This window comes from Anas acuta, chromosome 4 (genome assembly GCF_963932015.1).
Source record: "Anas acuta chromosome 4, bAnaAcu1.1, whole genome shotgun sequence".
In the NCBI taxonomy this organism is placed as follows: domain Eukaryota; kingdom Metazoa; phylum Chordata; class Aves; order Anseriformes; family Anatidae; genus Anas; species Anas acuta.
The window spans coordinates 29,747,249-29,768,661 of NC_088982.1; the positions used below are offsets into that span (position 1 = coordinate 29,747,249).

At 38.6% G+C, this 21,413-nt stretch overlaps 1 protein-coding gene across 2 annotated transcripts in view; it reads left to right on the forward strand.

The window, feature by feature from the left end:
* Positions 1-20,386, forward strand: part of LOC137855822 (alpha-fetoprotein-like) — a 28,030-nt gene extending 7,644 nt beyond the window's left edge. The window contains exons 2-17 of one of the 2 annotated variants that reach the window (XM_068680418.1): positions 833-942; positions 1,733-1,885; positions 6,625-6,753; positions 8,217-8,277; positions 8,525-8,660; positions 9,638-9,840; positions 10,386-10,533; positions 11,448-11,545; positions 12,228-12,357; positions 12,950-13,164; positions 13,978-14,110; positions 15,074-15,171; positions 16,378-16,516; positions 17,310-17,533; positions 18,172-18,304; positions 19,135-20,386. In XM_068680418.1, coding sequence (XP_068536519.1) covers positions 6,669-6,753; positions 8,217-8,277; positions 8,525-8,660; positions 9,638-9,840; positions 10,386-10,533; positions 11,448-11,545; positions 12,228-12,357; positions 12,950-13,164; positions 13,978-14,110; positions 15,074-15,171; positions 16,378-16,516; positions 17,310-17,533; positions 18,172-18,304; positions 19,135-19,179 — 1,848 coding nt within the window. In that variant the 5' untranslated portion in view covers positions 833-942; positions 1,733-1,885; positions 6,625-6,668 and the 3' untranslated portion in view covers positions 19,180-20,386. Of the gene's footprint in view, positions 1-832; positions 943-1,732; positions 1,886-6,262; positions 6,321-6,624; positions 6,754-8,216; positions 8,278-8,524; positions 8,661-9,637; positions 9,841-10,385; positions 10,534-11,447; positions 11,546-12,227; positions 12,358-12,949; positions 13,165-13,977; positions 14,111-15,073; positions 15,172-16,377; positions 16,517-17,309; positions 17,534-18,171; positions 18,305-19,134 lie in introns of those variants that run through there. The other variant, XM_068680417.1, reaches the window with a different exon arrangement.
* Positions 20,387-21,413: the final 1,027 nt, after the last annotated feature.

Genomic DNA, 21,413 nt, shown 5'->3' on the forward strand with positions numbered 1-21,413 from the left:
GCTGTAAACTGAGTGGTGTTAGGAGTACAGGGGAGCAGACAGAGCAGCAGTGGGAGAATGACTTGACCAGAAGAGAACCCCAGATAAGGCAATGCCATACACTGAGGAGTTAAAAGACGATTTGTACTCCAAAAGCTAAAACTCTTGTAGGTCCACAGTGAGCTGTACAACAGTCATTATCTTGGGAGCACAGTCTTTTGCAGAGTAGCCATAAGAAATTGTTTGGGGCCTTCTAAAGTGCATGCATTTTGTTTTGGTACCTGCAAGCAGGCATAGTAAGTTCCCCACCTTATCAAAAACGCTGTGTAAGCAGGTCACTGCAACCAAAGTTTGTGTTGTATTAAGATAACAGTGATTCTGTGCTATTAAGATAGCTTGTTTTGACATTCAGCAATGGTGTTTCACTTGGCTAGACCATCACGCCTACAGGTGCCAGATAAAGACAAGGACGAGTTGTAAATGTCACCCTTTGTACTTTGTTGTGTCCCATTCAGCTGTAAACAACCCCCTATGGGATTTGGAACATACATAGATGTAGGAGCTTAGGAAATTAGGGAGAGAGGGAAGAAAAAAAAAAAAAAAGGAAAAGGATATTAACTTGAATGATAGCTTACTTCTTCCTTTCCAGATTTTGTGGGTTTGTCTTATGCTCTCATACTTAACTGGTATATGATTTCCTGCCCTACAAAAAGCATTTGTATTGTAACAAATGCAGCAACCTCAGCAGAAACAGCAACTCATTTAAAGCTTGCATGCTAAATACCAGGCTGCAGATCCCACTTCTGATACCCACAATCCACCCATTATCAATGATTACTTTTTCTGTCCTTAGGGTGTGATAACCAATTCAGCCCAGAACCTCCAGAGGGACATTTTGTTGCAATGAGTAAGGAAAGTAGAAGAGCCTCTCATCAACATGATCCTCACGCAAAGCAAAACAAGGTAAGATCCAATAAGATCATCTCAATATGGCATGAAAGAAAAAGAAAGCATCCTGCAGAGCTAAAGCAGGCTCTCAGTTCTCTTGGTGAATCCTTATTGGCACCCCTTGAATGAAACCAGAACTTGCACTCCTGAATAGAGATGGCAGTCCTCCAAGTACAACATACACATCCATTTTCTGTCCTCTTTCTACAATCTAAAATGATGTCTGTTACAGAGATCCCCTCTGAGGTGAGTTGTAACCACTTTATTTACTCAATTATATCTTCTGTACTCTACAGGAAATGTGTATTTTGTTGTTGACATGGCCCTGAAATGAAAGAGAAGGTGAGGAATAAAGCAAGATAGAAGTCAGAGTAGTAAGATTTGCAGGGTACTACTTAGTCCTTATGACATGGAATTGACCAAATGTCCTTTTGGACAGAAACTTTACATCCTGTACCTGGAAAGACTCAAGTGGAAGGTTGTCTGTCTGCTAAAAAAAAAATAAAAAAAAATAGGAACAGTGCCATGGAGCTCCAGCAGGCAGCAACAATGGGATGGTTGCTTTTTCCTTTTGTGCTCTTGTTGCAGCACGCCTGGGAGAAAGGCACAGCTTCAGAGAACTGTAGCTGGGAGAATAGCTCTTCATATGGAGAAAACCTAGATTTCTTCTCAGAAGCTCAAGAATAATTTCCTCAAGAACAGGCTAATGAGGAATCCTTGATCACATATAAATAACAAACCATCTGTTAGGACAATGACGTGGCTGTATCAGCCACTGACTAAACCTCTTCGGTTTCCTCTTTAGGAATACTAAATGGCTGTGCCACCCTGGTAGCTACATGGTACTACATGGCCTACAGAGTTATCCTGGACAGATCAGTCTGCCTTCAGTATCCCAGCAGCGTCACAGACAAAATGAATGGGAAGAGAAGTCCCAATGGAAGAACGGCTGTGAAATGTACGTGAATTTATGCTGCAAGGAGGGCTACAGAGTCTGAAGCTAATATATCCAATTTATGAAGGCGTTAATTTGTCTACTTGCTAACAGGCTTTGTTTCTTCTTGTTTCACTTCAAAGTACACCAGAAAATTTTACCAGAATTAAAAGAAACTGAAGACAGGGTAAGCTCCTTTCTGCGTAGACATGCTAAGACTGCTATAGTACTAACACCCACACAAAGAAGTGCTCCTGGGACATGTCAATTTTTGCCAAACACTGGGACCAAACAAAGCACCCATTGCACCTTCCACCAACACACCACTCTGACATAACACACTGCAAATGTGTCCAAACGAGCCCAGAGACAAAGGGCATAGAGCACTGCCAGTAAAGTGGCGAGGAAAGTTGTTTCATTCCCAGCCAAGTTACTCAGAGGAACCAAAGGACAGAGGACATCTTTGCCAGCTTACGGCAGCAGGTAGGCGTGCGCGGCCTGGGCATGCTTCCACCTGTACTGCCAGAGGTTACCCAGTCTCCTGTGCAGACATGCTTACAACACCCACAGGGTGAACACTCCTTACAACAGGCACTCAAGGGAAAAATGTCAGATCATATCAAATCAAGGGGCCACACAAAGCACCCAAGTGTGACTGAAAAATGGGGAGAAGCCAGATAGTACACACAAATCTTTTCATTCTCTAAAATTAATGGAATTTGAACGGACTCCTCTTAACGAGAAAAATGGTATAAATTATACTATCACGCATCTTTTTCAGCTTATATCAGCAATGAAGATATTTAAATGTGTAGTATAGAATACTTGAATTCCACATCAAACATTCCATGTTACTTATGAAACAAGTCATATTTCTCCACATGGTGAATAGCCCATGAATTTAGACATCTTTTTCTAAAAGAATCACAACTGAACTATGTATGCAGTAAGAAAACTGTTGAGACATGCGGTTTTGGCAAAAAATATACCAATCCAGGAAGTTATCCAGGTCAAACAGAAGTTCACAAATGATAATCAGTCACTTTCATGACTGAAAAGAGTAATTCTTTACCATCAGACTTCCTAGCATTGCCAAATAACCTGTTAAATCATTTGAAGAAATGAAGTTAACAACATGGGTTTCCTCCCTGTATTGCCTCCAGGTTTGCTACATACACTGGAAAAGATTTGCTCTTTAAAGAGCAAACCTTTACCTTTAAAAGTAAATCTTTACTTTTAAAAGGTAAGAAAGTTCTTTATAATACATCCCATAAAGGCCTTATTGTTTGAGGCATATATTCAGCAGTGAGTGTTAGCTGTCATATTGTCACAAGTGATCTTAAAGGAAAGTCTTCCACTCCCTTCAATCGGCTTCAAAGCAGATCCTAAAATACAGACAGAAAAAAAAACTTAGGTCTCCTTTGGCAGCCCTCAAGCTCTAACATGCTTTCTCATTTGAATTAATCTGGCTTTGGCCAATACTTCCATGGTATGCACAATAAGTTCAGTATGTTTTAGCAAGCAGGGCTGAGAACAATACTAGTTCAGAGCACTTGGAACGCTATTCACATGTGTGTCACAGCAGTAAGAGAACAGAGAACTGCTCACAGTTTTTTAGCTAAATATTTGCAGGAAAAACTCAAACACTTTCCAGGAAAACAAGCTTTCCTAAGGAACCTACAGATAATTAACTGAACAACATGGATCCAAGAGAAAAATAGTTTTTGTTTTCAATTGAAAATTCTATATGTTCAATCACAAAACAATTATTGGAAGATGGGAAGAGAGAAGGGTTAGGATTTTCAATGAAAGGAGGGTGTAAAAACAAAACAAAAACCTGCAAAAGCAAGCCAGGTTTTCTGTTTCAGTTTTTTAACATATAAACCCATACTTCTATCCTTTCCTTCCTAGAGCTAACTATTACAAGTACTTGCCCTTCAGAGCAGGGAATTATTGCTTATTTCCAAGAGGGCAGGAAGTACCACTGGTAGGGGCAGAACAGGTGCTGCTAACCATCGTACTGTGGGCATTATTTGAATTTAGAACATATTACAAGTTATTTGAATAATGAGGGTTCAATAACCTGTAGGTTAACAAGATGCATGCTGCACAGCCGTCTAAGGAGACTGATCACAGAAGTTACAGAAATGTAACCAGCCTGCAGAGATCAGACATGTAGGACTGCTGATACCCCATTTACTGGCTCACTCAGAGCTAACCCTGCGCCAAGCCATGCAGAGGTTAGCTACCTGCAGTATGCACCCTGGGATGAGAAACTTCTTTTATTACCTAAGAAGCTGATAAGGCCTGTGGAGATTTAGGCATGCAACAAAGACAAGCACTTAAAAGGAGATAGCATGGGAGAAATCAAAACTTCATGGTTCATAACAATTGCTGTAAAAAGTCTTCTGCAGGCGAAATACCCCAGTATCAGAACAAGACAGATTCCAAAACACCTAACCAGATTAAGCCTAGCTATCTTCCTTTTTTTTTTTTTAAATCACAGTCTAAAAATATGAATATGAGTGATATTTTCTTTACAAAAAGAGTTAAGAAAGTTCCAGTGCGAGTTTTAGACAGCACATCAGACTAGTGGAAGTTATTTACATGGAAAAGAACTCCAAATATCACATCAAAGCAGCTTAGGATTTTGTAAAAACCAAGTATCTCACTACTCAGGAAGAAGTTTAATTCATCCATGTAGATTAACTTCCTACAAACATCACTCATTTTAGAACGAATGATCAAGATTTAGTAAGAATACTACTCTCCAAGTGCAATAAAGCAAGGGTATAATGGAATGATTTACATGTATTACTTACATTACCAGAAAGTACCAACATTGACTTTAAAGAAATGCAGTGGATATATTGATACCATCATAAAAAATTTAAGGAAGAAAAATAAACTCACAAATTCTGCTCTCCTTAGTAAGAAGAGAGACTAAATACTTCAGCTTTGGGGAGACATTCTTGCTCTTTGGGAGCCTACTTGGAGAATGCTAATCAATGACCAAAGTGCAGCATGAACAGAGAGCAGCACAAAACACAGGAACCTTCCCCTAAAACTAACAAACAACAAAGGAAAACAACCTACACAAACCAACTCACCTCTTTGCTTACAATAATACACAAAACAAAAACTTTGCAGCATAAGAGCTACCTGGGAATTTCAAGAGTCTGCTGAGGACATTTCTCCCCCTTGCATGCAGCCATCCCCAGCTGATGGGAATTTATAGCTCCAAAAACCCTGACTGCAATCAGCTTGTTCTAGCTCTACCTTGGCCTTTGCCAGATAGTTTGAAGAAGGTCTGGAGACAACTCTGGTCTCTATAAGTGTAAAACAGATTTTGTTGGCATGGTTTCTGAAGTTTGAAAAGCAGGAATTCTTGATTATTTTGGCTGTTTGACACACTCTTTCCTTCTGGTTAAATATTGTACACACATTTTCCTCCTGCAAATGAGAGAGTGTTCATTGTAGATAGATACATTGCTACTCTAATAGTGATTAAATATATAAAAATATTAAACCATCCTAAGCATTGTAAACTTCAATAGAGAACTGGATTTTAAGGGTTTTAAATGCAGCAGCCAAGTACAGCTTCCTGAAATACTTAGGACAACATGTTACACATAAAAAAACTCTCAAACACACTCCTGCCATAAAGAACTTGCTATAAAAAAGTTTCTAACATCAGTGTCTCAGCTGTTTCTGCAGTTTTTCTTCAAGCAAATACTCACCCCCCACTTCCCTTAGTTTTAGAGCTTAGAGTAGCAAGGTTGTATTAGGGTACCATTCTGAAATTAAGAGGATCAATCTGCATCTCTCCCTGCTGCTTCTAGGGGAAGTGATGTGGGATTGCAGTAGGTAGTCCCCAGATTGTCCCCATGCTCCCACCTTCATTCAGAATCTTTTTCCTTTTGATACTGTCTCATGCGATAACAAACAACCCTCATCATCTTTCTTCAGCATGGAACAAAGAATATTGCCAGTTTCTCACTAAAAAAAAATAAGAAGTTCTATCTTTGTTGCCTCCTTCAGACCGAATATACATATCCTTGCCCGCCTGTCTCTTAGTTACAAATACCCATGGCTCTCTGAAGCCATTCTATCTCCAAAAATATGATGTTTTCATCGTGATGATGATTATAGAATACTTTTTAAGAAGGCACTAAGTAACTTTATTATTTTTCCCATTCATTATAGTTTTGATTTTGTCTCAAGATTTCTGACATACTTTGATGCTAATTGTTAATGCTGCAAATACATTGCATGGGCTGCTTAATTTCACCTTTTTCACCATGCCAAGTGTGGGAGCCACCAAGTGTGGGAACAAGAGATAGCTTGCTCAGCAAGGAAAGATGCAAAAATCTCAGGGTAACTGATGAACTTGTGTTCTTTCAGTCAACAGTGTGTTACAAAGGCATCTTCTGCACAGCAATCACCTTTGAACAAATCTGTAAGTAGAAGAGATCTACATTCATGATAAAAAGCACAAAGAATGTTTAAACTTCTTGTTTGAAGTGTGATAAGTTTAAAATGTCTATTTGTCTAAATTTCAGGGGGAAAAAGAATCTACAAGGTTCCTTCTTTGCAACAAGCTGGTCGGTCCATCATACTAAGCAAATAATGTCATGTTTAATTATTGTGGGAATATTCTAAAAGGGTTAATGTTATATATGGCACTAAAAGGGTTTTGATTAACCAGAAATCATTTGGTAGAGTATATAAGATCATTCCTCTTAAATCTTTCTGCCTTTCAGAGATAAACCAAACCCATCTCAGGCTTCTGCCAAAGGCTGACATTATGAATTGGAGAACAGTAATTTATATCATTTTATTAGTAAGCTTTACTGTAGTCAAAGCCCTGCCTAGAAGTTATTGGGACATAGGTAAGCATATATCTCATATTTTTATTCTATTCTTTCATTTAATGCTGATAAATACAACTTGGCATGCATGGTTATTTGGTATCTCACTTTATCACTGTCAATTTTAGATAGTATTTTCTTAGCAGTGAAAGATATACGACAACACTGTAGCTGTATAACTTGTTTCTTGAGATCAACCGTAGACATGATGCTTCTTAATGTCTTGAGAGTCCATGTAGTGGGACAGCCTGAACTTACTGAGAGGATGTGTATTGAAGGGTAATTTAATCTTTGGGGGAGTTATTCCACTGAATTTCAGGTACTCCAAGAACTGCTGAAGTAAAGACTGCAGTTGTTTTAGCTTCCCTCTATAGTCCATGGGAGAGTGACACAGTGAAGGCACAAGAAGGATGCTACATCCAGATGGCTATTCAGTAGCTAAGTTATGCAATTTCTCTTTATTATGCTTTGGAGGAATCTAAGTTGCTCTTCACTGACTCCTGGAGAGGCTTATGATGGCCCTGCCTTGCACTAAGGTCAAGTGCCAAAAATGAGGCAAATGAAAACCTCCTGTAGTGTGCAGTTCAGATGAGTCTTTCACTTTACATATTTCTATCATTAGTCATGTTCTCATCTTCAGAACATCCAAATGCAGTAAATAGCCCAAGACCATAAAACAACTGCTATTTTTATTATCTCTTCTTATCATCCCAATTCACACTTCCTAGTTACTTGGAGAAGCTGGCTTATTTCTTCACTTTGATCTTTTTATACTGCTCTCAGCCCTACTGACATGGATGTGAGCCAGTATCATCCTGATTCGGGAATATACCCACTATGTTGAAATTAATCTCTGAAAATATTCTCTAATGAATGAGGAACTCAAGAAATGATTAGGTTTAGGTTTTTCCATTAATAAATAATCCACTGACAAAAGAAAAATATTTGCACATAATCTTCAGGTAGATTGAGCACATTTGTTTTCCACTGGGCCAATGCAGAGCTTGTACAGAAGGATGTGGCTCTGTGAATTTTTGTGGAGCTTTGACTACCAATGTAGCCCTCAAATTATTCCATGCTTTCTACATAGAGAAGCCTTTATCTGCAACGAAACAGTTAAGTACACCCTTAAATAGCTAAAATAAGGTTAAAAGGTATTTTCTAATGAGTTTAATCACGTGACTTGCATCATCTAAGTAGCTGAACACCTTCTAGGTTTCAGCAAATTCCTTCCACAACACTTGAATGAGGCAGGGGAACTATATTGGTCCTGTACTTCAAAAACTAATTCACATCTTCATACTTAAGTCAGATAGGTAATATGAGCTTATGCCTTCTAAACCTAGTGCCACTACCTCAGGCACTGAATTATGTTTTTCTGAAACTCCTGTATATATATATATATATATATATATATAAAGCATTTGAAGAATTCACTTAACATTTTTTATTATTGTTCAAAGACTAATTATCTTGTTTTTCAGAGGAAAAAAACAGCATTGGCCAGCGTTTTTCTCAGCTGCAGGAGAATAATTTTAAAGCCATGTAAGTTGTCCAGATAAAGTCTACTTGCAAATTTGCTGCCAGTGAACATCCCTGTGGTATTTTGTGTCATTTGGAAATGAACACATACAGTGAGTCAAACTCAAAAGACTTCTTCCACCAGCCCATGCAAACTCAGTCTGTGATGACAAAAATCACAGAATATGATCATCTTACTGTTTCACACTAAAAGTAATGTGATGAGTTTTTAGGCAGGCAGCAACATCTTTATCGCTCTGTGTTCTTGTAGTGCCATGATCATGTTTGCTCAGTACGTGCAAGGAAGCACATTCACCAAAGCGGTTAAAATGGCTGAAGCTGTAACAGATCTTGCCAAAAGGTGCGCTGCTGCAGATGGAGACAACCCAGATTGTCTGAAGCCTTTGGTAAGCTTGTCCATACTTCTAATATGGCACAGACTTTCAAACGTGACTTATAATTTCAGAGTACTGGTACATATTTCTTCCGAAAAGGAACACATTATTAGGAGATGTGATTTATTTGTGTATAGATTTGCTTTTATTGACGTTTTTCCCTTGCCATGCTCTCACCTATAAGGCATCTCAAGATGAGTGGAGGAAAAAAATGTTCTGCCCCCACCATATATCACAGCAACTTTTGAATTACTTCATCTATATCTTTGTAAAAGATGGTTGCAAAGTTGTGCTTTTATGGCTAGTGTAAAAAAAAATAATAAACCAGTAGAGCCTAATTAGATGTTTCTAGCAAATATGATGCTTATAGATGTTTGTTCTACTCCATTAACTCACACTGCTAGTTTTTGGTGGCGTCTGCTCCAACACACTTTTGAGCTGGCAGATTCAATCACAAAACATGACTATCCGTCTGTGTTATGACACATTTCTATTTGTTAAACTTGGGTCTGAAGCAAACCCTGAATAAAAACAGTTCCCAGCTGACACATGACTGACAGCTGAACCTGAACATTGCTATTTTATGAACAAGAAACAAGGACTCATCAGCTGACTTTAATTAGAAAAGAGTAAATCCTGCTATGTTAGAAACAACACTGTGCAAATCTTACCATCATCTCAAATGTAATCAAGAAACAAGGGTCTGAATGTTGGTTTAAGTTCAGTGAAACCTGGACAGTGTGTTCCAAAACCACTTTACTTCAAAGTCTGTCTTGGCATAACAGTAGCTATCAGAGCGTGACATATCATTTATGTTTTAGAGGTCAGTCTGATATGCTTTGCAGTCAAAGCAGGAGGAAAGAAAAAGAGAGAATCTATACATTTATGCAAGTGAGGGCTTGTTGGGTTAACAAGTCTCCCCAGAAAGCTCACAAGAGTAAAATGGAATGCTCACACGCATCAACTTTTTTTTTTCTAATTTTTCACAGGACAAGATTTTCCTCGATACAATATGCCAGGAGGAAAATCTTCCAAGGTTTACTGACTGCTGTGCTAAAAAGGACCCTGAAAGAAACGATTGCTTCCTCTCCCTTAAAAATTCATCAAGAGCATTCATTTCTCCTTTTGAAAGGCCAAATGCTGAAGCTGCCTGCAAAAATTATTCACAGAATCAACATTCGTTAACAGGATAGTAAGTAAATAAATCATAGATTTGTTGCCTGGATATGATAATAACAAGCCTAGAGACCATAAATGCAGTACCAACCAAAGGTTCAATATGAGACTCTCTGTAATGCTATCTTCTTTTTCCTTCTTAATGAGAAACATTTATATAATCCAGCCAGCTCTGATTATCCTTATATGAACCTTGTTCGGCCACCTCCTGCTTTGAATATATGTCCAAATGATAAACAATCTGATCTATTTCATTGTAGTTTATCCAGAGGGCTCATCTGGAAACCAAGGACCTCCCTTCAGTCCTAAAAAGGCAAGCAGATGTTTTGCGACCTCTAGGCCAGGACCATCAAGATTTGAGCCCCTCATTTCTAGGAAAATGCTAGCCCCATCAGACTTTTTCCAGGATAAACACTGCACTATACAGCTAATAGTTTTGACAGGAAAACAGTCACTTTTAGTAGCTATTATTTTAATGTACTGGCAGATGCTACAATAACACTGCAGTCCCCTGTATGTGGGGGCTTATTCTGAAAGTAAAGACATTGCTCTCTGTTTTAGTTTCATCTATGAGATTTCCAGAAGGCATCCTTTCCTCTATGCCCCAACAATCCTTTCTGTTGCTATCCATTATGATGAGATGATGAAGGACTGCTGTAGAAGTGCCGAAAACCCCACTCATAACCTGGAGGAATGCTTTCGGAGACAGGTATGACATATCAGGGGTTTAGTTTAACAACATGTGAGCAGTGGCTTTCCCATAGCTAAACAAATGCCAAAGCAGGGCTATTGTCTGTTTCTTTTTCAGCATCTGCATCTGATGTTAGAATTCACCTTGTTAAGGATGGGCTGAAATCAGATTTAAATGCTCTCTGAAATTATAGTTTAAATTTTTAAATGAAAATACCTGAATTGGGATGTTGGGTAGATGTATATGGAGCCAAGGGCAGTCCCCACACCTGCCATGGTATCAGTTCTGCCTTTGCTATGTGCACAACGTTTGTTTTAAGGATGCCTGGAGAGGAAGTGGTAGTATGCAGAGTGCAGAAATACGTGGTGTGGTGTTTTTGTTTGTTTGTTTTTCCCTGTTTATAGCCCCATAATGATAGTGCATCACCTGCTTGGACAAGTGTTTGCACTGTAGAGGTATGTTCCACATGTAACTAGAGTCAGAAATTCACAGCAACTTACCTTAACAGTGGAAAATAAGCATGGGAAACCTGCCCTTGCTGAATATACCTTTCTTACGCTCTGGCTGGGCTGCAAGAGATGACAGCTAATACCACTAACAAATGACAACTAACATTAGCTAATAGTAACACAAAGGCAGTCCTGTAGCTTCCCCGTAAAGATTTCTTCCCCACCCTAAAAATAATAAACTACTCTCTAGAAGGGTTCTAGTTTCCTTTCGCAGAATACTTATTTAATACATGCTGATGAGTAAATAGCAGGCACAACACTTAGTTCAGATTGCAGCTTGGACAGTAAAAGTCTTTCTATCACTATTTAAAAATCCCTCCTAAATAAATAAATAAATAAATAAATAAATAATCAGTAGTTTTACCCTAAAGCATTGTCTTGTCTTTTGTTCTGTTTTCATGGCCTTTAACATCTTTCTACCAGGCACCAAAGGTAGTGAAGCCAGTCAGAGAAGATGGCCTGAGGCAGGAACACACATGTGGAATTCTGAAGAAGTTTGGAGAAAGGACCATAAAGGCTCTGTAAGTCTTCCCCCTGCTTGCCAAACAAGGCTTGCATTTGTTTGCTTTGGCTACAGAACAGCCAAATTCATCACCAAGATGTAATGCTTTGCTACAGACACTCATTGCAATCCTTCCTGACTCCTTCTGTAAGCTCCATTTGGCACACACATATTAAAATAAAGTAGGGATATCGCACACTAGCTTAAAAGTGAATCCACACCTGCACACAGTATGATGACCCCAAATACTGGCCACGTCATTTTTGTTTGCAGCTCACTAGCAGCATCTAACAAGGCGTACAGATTAAGAAGAAAATTTATGCATGACAGTAGCCACTGTTTCCCTAAAAGCTGCCATTAGCTTTCAAAAATTGAAAAACAAAGTTTGAAATTAACCAAGCTCTTTGTGATGAAAGAGTGATCGTGAGCACAGTACAGCCCAGCTCTAAAAACATAAGGTTATTCCTGTAATTTTATGTTCACCTACCACGTCGTTTTTATCTCACACTGTATTTCACTCAGCATCCTCAGGTAACTTTAAGTATCTCAGTTACCGGCTTCAAGGGACAATTTTTATCACCTTCAGTGGGAGGAGGAGCCGACCGTTTCTGATCAGTTTGCATAACGCCCTCTACAGGAAAATGGTGTGAACTGTCAGTCTCACATTAATATAAGCAGTTATGTATTGTTTTTCATTCCAGGAAACTTGCTCAGATAAGCCAGAAATTTCCTAAAGCTGATTTTGTTACTGTTAGCAAACTTGTGATGGATGTTGCTAACATGCACAAGGACTGCTGTCGTGGAGATATGCTGGAGTGTATGCACGATAGGGTAAAATTCATTTAACTTTTATATGGTTGGAAAAATTAAATGCCTTTTTTTTTTTTTTTCTTTTTCTTTTTCTCTCTCATGTGAGGTTCTGGTTGCTTGCCAAACCTGGAGTTTGTTTCTTCAGTCTAAAAATCTGCTTGGCTCTCTCATTTGATTTTTCCAGCATCAAATCATCCAAAAGGGCAGAAAGAACCACTTTATGACTAAAATGACCTAACACTGCTTCAGTGCCATATATTTTCCATGCAACTTTCTGCAAGACATAATGTCTGCCTGTCCTCCGTTCCTTCTTTTCTTCTAACAAACCAATTCCATTTATCTCACTACTTGTCTGTGCTGTCTAGCTAGAGAGTTAACTTCTCTGTTTAGGTGGTTACCTAGCACCTATCAAATGGCAAGCAAGAGGCTTCAGCAAATAGAGCGAGAGGACTTCAGTCTTCCTTGTTCTGCTAGGTGACCATTGCACAGCATTGGCACCTCCTTTCTTTGGGTGTCGCCTTCTCTGTCTGTAAAACAGGGATAAGAATACTGATCAAAAAAATAGAGACCAAAACATGATAACATTTCTTTCCTTTCTTTGTTTACCTTTCAGGAAGAGATTCTACACTATGTCTGCACCAACCAAGACATCATATCAAGTAAAATTAAAAAGTGCTGTGAAAAGCCACTGTTACAAAGAAGTGAATGCATAATTAATGCAGAAAATGATGACAAACCTGCGAACTTGTCCCCCCATGTCAGGGAGTTTATAGAAGACAAAGGAATATGTGAACGCTTTGCTCAGGAAAAAGATACGCACTTAGCCAGGTAACACATCTTCCTCTACCCTTCCATTTTGCTGTTTTGCTACTTTGGTCAAAAGGAGCCAGTTTGAAAGTTTAAGTTCAGCTTATTAGTCTCAGATGCCTGCTCTGTGAGCACGTGGGCGTGTGATACTGTACAAGTTTACCTGAGTAAAATACCACTCAAACGTGGAGGATATGGAATAGGAACAAATGCTGAACAGGGCACAATGGTTATTTCAGAGAAAACTGAAGAAATGCATGTGAAAATTAGGCACTATCAGTTCTGATCTCAAGGTCAAAATATAGCTTTGATCCACTCTTAAATGAGAATTAAAAAACACTTATCTAAGTCAGGCTTATGTCTTGATCCAAACAGGTTTGATCTATTTCTGTTCTAGCCATATTCCTTTGTGTGATGATGCCCCGATCCTATTAGTATTAAACTTGGGCAAAAAAAAAAAAAAAAAGGCTGCAACAGAAACAGTATCAAGTCCCCAAGAAATAGATTGAGCACAACTACTCCAGGTGAGGTGACTGCTTTTAGTAGAGTTTTTTTTTTTTTTTTTTCTGTCTATTGATAAATGGCTTTGCTACTAGAAATTATTTTATCATCATTTAGGTAGGATTTAAAGAACAAAAATCCAAACCATACAAAGTCAGTCAGTTTTGATTTGGTTGAGTCCCATGCTGTGATTCTGTGAAATTCTCCCCGTTACATGCAAGGTCAGATGAGACCATCCCAAAAGCACCCTGCTGTCCTTACCATCCCTGATCGCTTGTGGGCAGTTTTGTTTTATCTCTAATATCCACTACATACCTACTCCACATATTGCAGGTTTCTCTATGAATATTCCAGAAGACACCCTGAATTTTCTGCTCAAATGCTTTTAAGAATTGGTAAAGGATATGAGGACCTGCTGGAGGAGTGCTGCAAAACTGATTCTCCACAAGACTGCTGCAGCAGAGGGGTGGGTGCCATCATGCTTCACACAATACATTGATGGTTACAGACACATGACCATAGGACTGGTTCTGGCTAAATAGTGACTATCCCTACTCCAGGTCTAGAGCAAGTACCCACAGTTCCTGTAGCAAACGTTGTGAGGCCCAAATGATTCTTGTACAGAAAAGCATCAGCAGAGCCATCACAGACTTCAGTGACTGGAGGCAGATAAGGGTTGCTTGGGAAATGAACGCGGCATTGCAGAGTGGGAGCAGGATGCACCCCTGCAGCAGCACCTGGAGGGACTGGGTTCCTCAGGCAGCCCTCTGCTTTCCTCCCGTGGTATTAACCTCACCCTGGGGAGAAGACTGGTAGATCAAAAGAGCTGGTAGGTGGGAAAGACTTCAGGCCCTCTGGGTCAAGACGAATTTTTTTTTCTGGGGACAGGACAAGAACCAACTCCTCTCTTGTTGCAAACATCAGCTAAGAGGTACCCAACCTCTCCTCCCTGAAGATGTTTTGTAAGAGACTGCATTGGTGCCACAGTGGTACACCAGTAATTTATAAGGAATAGACAGACGTGCTGGGGGGATGGGTGGAGCTGGCATGTCTGTGAGCCACTACCTACTCTTTTTTAGGCTCCCTTGCAGTAACAGTTGCCCTCTTGCAAATGTGAAAGACCCTTGTGGTTATTGTCTCAGATACAGACATTTAGCATTGTACTTGTCTGCAGTTTGGAGCCACCCTGAGTTTCAGACCTAGCCTTCCGTCCATTATACAGAATTTAATGAAGTTGTTTCAATTGGACAATAGTCACATTCAGGCAGTATAGAGGTTGTAGACAGATAAAGACTTCTCATGAAATTAAAAATTGGTGGTATGTATCAGGCGAGAGGCAGCCTTGTATATCAAGGCCTCACCATCAGGCAGTAGGGCATTCTGCATTCCCCCTGAAAAGTGACTCCTTAAACTAATTTCTTTTCCTCAGGAAGAAGAACTGAAGAAACACATTTATGAAACGGAAAGTGTGATGAAAACAAGCTGTGACATTTACAAGGAGAAAGGAGACTACTATTTCCAAAACGAGTATTCCTTGATTTTATTTTATGCGTATATTATTGCTGTACCAGCTGGCACAACTCAGGCTGGAGTAAATCCATGTATGGCAAAAAAGCTAGGCTAAATGACACCACTAGAATGTGTGGTCCAATACGTTAATTGCTTTTAAGATTACATTAATTACTTTAAAGACTTTTTTTTCTTTTCTGAAACAATGTTCTTGCTTCTTATGGGTTCTGTCCTTATCCAAACTCCTGAGGCAGTGAAATGACAACTTATTCTATCTCGCACCTATGTTTCCTATGACTATTTTGGTTTATAGTTGCATTTTGAGCTATGAGCTCCAACTTAAGAGTTGTAATTTTGGCCAAAAGGCAGTTGCTGCATCTTTTGCAAAAGACTTTGCTCTCAATCTCCTGCAGCAGATGTAAATATTAATAATTGTAACAAGATTTAACTACAGGAGACAGAATGAAACCTGAGTAGCTTAAATGTATGCTGCGCTTAAATGCAACATGCAGGCACAAGCCTCTTGGAGGAACTCTGGCCCTGATATGCAAGGTTAATGAGCACATGCCTAACGAAGTATGTAAGCAACCTCAATGAAATCTGTAAACTGCTTGCATACTTAAAGTTAGGCTTCTGCTGTCTTACTCTGGGGAGATAGAGTAGGCTATTTGTACTCCTGGGCATGCTTGATCTTTAAGAGACCTTAGGAGTTCCAGGTTTCCAATAAATCTGGTATGCTACTTCTGCCTATTTAACAGTTGCTATGCTTCTCCTGGCCATGATGGCTAATAAGCATATTTTTAAAGAAAAAAAAAAAAAGTGAACTTTTTTGGAGCTAATCTTCTATCCTGATTTAGTCTGTCAGTAAGTCACTTGAGTTCAATTTGGCTTTTAAACAAGATCCCTACATTCAAAGGAAGTGAATAACACAGGAAAAGTATACATACTGTTTCGTAAGAGGGCTCACCAACATATCAATGACCTTCTTACCATTAATTTTACTTAACCTGGTAAGAGATTGGTCAGAAGGAGAGATCTCCAACTAACGGAGCATGCTTATACTTGCCTACAGGAGTTATAAACACCAGGCTTCGCCCTGCCCTTGTATGAATGAATGTTTTTCTGTGGGGTTTGGCTGGAGCTTTATTCATGTGAAGGCAGTGGCTTGCTCACTGCTGCCTGGTGGAATCAAAAGCACCAATAACAAATCAATTATAATTTCAGGCTTCTCATGAGCTTCACCAAGAAGATGCCTCAGCTAACATCTGCAGAGCTAATAAAATTCACCAAACAAATGACTACAATCGGCTCCAAATGCTGCCAATTAGGCCAGGACAAGCTATTGCCTTGTGCTGAAGAAAACGTGAGTAATTTTTTTCCCCCCTCATCTTTCTCCTACTTTTTCTGTGACAATTCCCGCTACTAGCAGGGTCCAAGAACTTACAGTACCAGTAAATGAGCAAAAGGTTGACTCAGGTACTGAGCTGCACTGATGGTGTACTACCAGGTACACAGCTGAAGTAAGCATAATGCAGTGTCACTGAAGTTAATGCTTGAATGATGCTCTGTGAGGATCAGGAAATTGTCATGCCAGCGCTAAGCATTTAACAGTTTTGCAGTACAGGCAGACTGACCCTGTTCTCTCTGGAGCTAATGATCTCATCTGAGAGATGGTTATTTCTAGAGGAATCATCCTTTCCAGATGCCTGAAGCCATACTGCTCTATGAAAGTGATACATTTTGTGCAGCTCTTCCATAGTGTTCTCCAAGCCCATAAGTCAAAACACGTAAGCTTCAGCATGTACCCAGCCATCATTTGTGAAACCTTATGTTTACAGGAACAGTAGAACATACCCACAAAACCTGCTGATCAATACACATCAAAAGGAAGCACCATTTTATGAAGAAATCACATAATATCTATGCACAAAGAACAGTCTCTAAAACTACATATATATATTCTGATAAATCTGAACCAGTTTTGCACTAACAAAAGACAGCATTCAGTAGAAAAATAAACTTATATATCATAAACAAAGCTTAATTTAAATTCTTGTTTATTATTTACAACTTTACTAAGAGTGGTTTATTTCAGAGAAGAATAGAAAATAAAGCAATGACATGAGATTGTTTTTTTTTCACCTCTTTTGGTAAAGCTGGATCTTGTGCTTGGAGAAATATGTAGAAGACACCTAACCAACCCAATAAACCCCGGTGTTTGCCACTGCTGTAGTAGCTCCTACGCTCTTAGGAGGCCATGCATGGGGAAACTAGAAATTGATGAGAATTATGTGCCCTTATCATTGACTCCTGGTCTGTTCACTTTCCACGAAGACTTGTGTACAACAGAAGAGGAAAAGTTACAGCACAAGAAGCAGGAGTAAGACATGCCTGTTTTACTGTTCCCCGTTTCTTATTCTCATCCTGGCAATGCACACCGACATGTTTTTCGAACTGTTTTGCTTTCCTCTCATGTTTATCGTGGTTTCTTTTCCTCTCTAGTTCAACCTATATTTACCTGCCTTTGATTAAAGAAAGTCGTTTTCAGAGGTGGGAATCTGCACTGGTGTATACACCACCAGAATGGAAGCACCAGGTGCCTAAAGTTAATCCCTTGCACCGTCCTTTACAGGAGCTGCACAAGACACAGTGTAAAAACATAAAAAAGAAAAAAAAACAACTCTTTGAGCTCAACTTGTGCTATGGCAATCCCATACTGCCTCGGACCCTCTGGAGTGGTACACAACACAAACCAGCTGTATGTATTTATAGGCATTCACAGTGGAACAACTCCAAAAATGAGCATTGCCACTTTTTTTTCCCCACAGAAGAATGAGGCACATACTGACTCCCCACTGCAAATACCTACCTGAGTGGTGGAAAAAAAAAAAACAAAGCTATAGAAAGCAAGTGGGCAATAAGAAAGACAAGATTTTGCAGGAGTAGTGTTTGAGAAGTGGTCCTAATCCGTGTGCCTACCCTTCCAGGTTCACAGTGCTTGCTTTGCTTTTCTTGCAGAATGCTCATCAACCTCATCAAATACAAGCCCCAGATCACACAGGAACAGCTGACCTCCGTCACTGCGGCTTTTACTGCCATGAGGGAACAGTGCTGCAAAGAAGAAAACCGCGAAGCATGTTTTGTGAAAGAGGTATTGTTTCTGTTTTCACCTTTATATTCTCAATCAAAGTGAAAATATACACAAAAGTGTAAATTTCTCCATTAAGCAACAAAAGCAAAGCCTGACTAGCCAGAATTCCTTTGGTTCTATTTCTAAAGACCAACTTTATTGCCTGCACAGGTAGATAGGCATGTCAGTTTAGCTGTGCATGACTGCTAGAGAACATAGCTAGTTATCGTTGTGTTTCTGTGTAGCAATTTATAGACACAGAACTCAGCTACATCTATTGCTACTGGGGAATCACTGGGACTTGGCACTTGTCTTTCCTATGTTATTTTAGCTTATTGACCTTCATAACGCAGAGCTACCTTGGTTTCTCTCTGCCTTTCAGTAAACCTGCTTTTCCTTACTTCTCATCTTCGATATATTCCTTAAGATAAACTGAAATTTAACATGTTTCCCACAACCCTTGAGGCTTACTCCCTCTCTTCTAAGTCTTTGCATTACTTTGCTTCAAATGATCAAGTACAGAAAAACCTTACTTATGTAAAAAGTTTCCACCTCCACGTCCACCCAGCCTATCATCCAGAAAGAATCATCCTTCTACTTAATAAAGCTGTATTTCAGTATTTTTCTACCAAATGCCAAACCATCTAAGGCAACCTGAGCTGAGCAATAAAAGCAAAATGTATATTAAACAGTGTCATATGTATATACACACTGTATATACAGTGCTTGTACACAACTTGCAGAGATTATAAAACATTAATGAATTGACTTACTGCTCTTGTACACATGTAACTTGTTCGCAAGTACATTACCTTCCCTATTTCATTGATAATATTCACTTTTTTTTTCAGGGTCCAGAACTTATAAAAAGAAGTGAAAAAATGTTGTCAGCATAAAGAGCTCACATAGCATATTGGAAGGTATTTGCTGAAGGTTACGGAGTCGCACAAATTTAACCATGAGCATATCTTTTCTAAATATTCATGAGGTATAAATAGGAACATAGGTGTTGTTATAGTGGAGAATACTGTGTTGTGGCTCTTTACTCATAAACCTAACAAAGTCATGATAACTTAGACCTGCTACAGTTCTGCCACTGTTTGATTTTCCACTGTGAACAAGATAAAAAGGGTGGCTCAAGTAAAATATCAAATTTCAGAAAGAATGTTATGAGATATAAAATTGTAAATCTCACCTTCCTGCAGAGCTCAGCTTAACTGAAAATTAAGTATATCAATTTCATTCAGATGGGGGAGAAATTCCTGTTCAAACTTCATATCTGGCTCGTAACACTTTGATTCGAAATAATTGAGGTTATGTGAAACCAAAACAAGTAAATTAAAACTAAATTAAGTCTAAAAAGAAGCATCATGTTAAAGAAATTTACTAAAAGTTAACTGGATGGAAATTGAGGTTTTAATTTTTTCCATCATCCTATGCTAAAGGATACTACTTTCCTTGTATGAAATAGTAACAGGAAAAAAAAAAAAGACAGTTTCAAATCTTACACAGCATAAAGACAAAAGTTTGAGAAAATCTGTCTGCAACCATTTTTCAACTGTGAAACACAAAATAATTGTTTTAGCATTTTAAAAGCAATGTCTTTGAAATACAACACATTCGTTCATTAACTCTGCTGTATGGGAATTGTAAAATTGCTTTTAAGCACAGAAATATGTTATCTTGGGCATCTCAAACAGAAAGGAAGAGGACAGATGAGCAAAAAGTCATGGAAAAAGAACATGAAATGCTGAAACTTAGTTAACAGACAAGTACTTAGAGAAACCACTGTTAGAATGAAAAACTTACATTTGAGGTGATTTTACATTCAAACAGCATTTGAGTTTTTATCTTCCTTTTGCTTAAAAAGAAATAAGAGGGCATGTTAAAAATCCAAAGTCAAAACAGTATTAAAAGAAATAAATTTTTCTGGAAACCTTGGTCTTGAAGCAAAAGATTACCATATAGGAGATCCTTTTCATGAACAAAAGAATTAGAAGTAGTTATCAAATGGGCATCTGAAAAGGTTAGTAAAATAAAGAAACATTCACCGAACAAATCTTTTTTAAAATGTAAACCTGAAGTACAGAGATTGACCAAGTGATGTCCCATCAGAATCCATCCTATATACATGTATACTCCAGGCAATATTTTCCTTAATGACACAATAAAAGGCAAACTAATCATTTAATTTGTGTCTGACAACAGGGTGTACAGAGATGGTTGCAAATCCCTTTGCAATGATTTTCATGTCAAAATCATCTTGGCAAATTACAGCAATAGCCTAGAAAAATAACAGCTATGTTCTACGAGGACAAATTTATCATGACAAAAGTATGATTAAGCAACCACACTAGCACAGAACAGGTAAAATACACATTAGGGATTTGCATAGATAACAAATGCAGTTAACAACAAATCACAAGCTGACCAAAGACACTGATATCTTGTGGCTAACTGAAGTCTAATGTTGTGCTTGCATAGTAGGAGCATAAACAGTAACAACAGAAAAAACAGACAAATAAGATACATGACACATCACATCATATTTTTGTTTTCCTCACGCTTGGTAAGGACTTTGCTGGAGTACATGTAATAGAACAAGTCTTGGGTCTCTCACTTGTAGAGTGATATATAATAGTTAAACATTGGAAAATAATGGAAAATAATGGTTAGCAGTCAAAGATCCGGAAAGAATGTAAAAGGAAAGACAGAATAGAGTGGAGTTTTGTAGTGTAATAAGGAAGGCTGCAAGAACTTGAAAAATACATCAAAAAACTCAGGTCCCAAGACAAAGAAAAGCCAATCATCAGCACCCAGTACAGAGAAAAAATATAATTGACATTCTGAGAAAAGTGGGATGCTCCGAAAGAAAGCGACATACTTAACACACACAGTTCAAGTGCCAATTATGTCTTCAGTCAAAAAAAAAAAAAAAAAAAAAAAAAAAAAAAAAAGAAACAAAACACAACAAAACAGTAGACAATAGGCAACCATCTTAAGTTTCTCTTAGTGTAGTTTTCTCGGGGGAGTTAACGTTCCGATAAAGGTCAGTCTTCTGGAATTTTTGGGCGTGGCTTTGGGAGGTTGCTTTTGTATTCCTCCTCAAGGACTGGACTCATTCACTGAC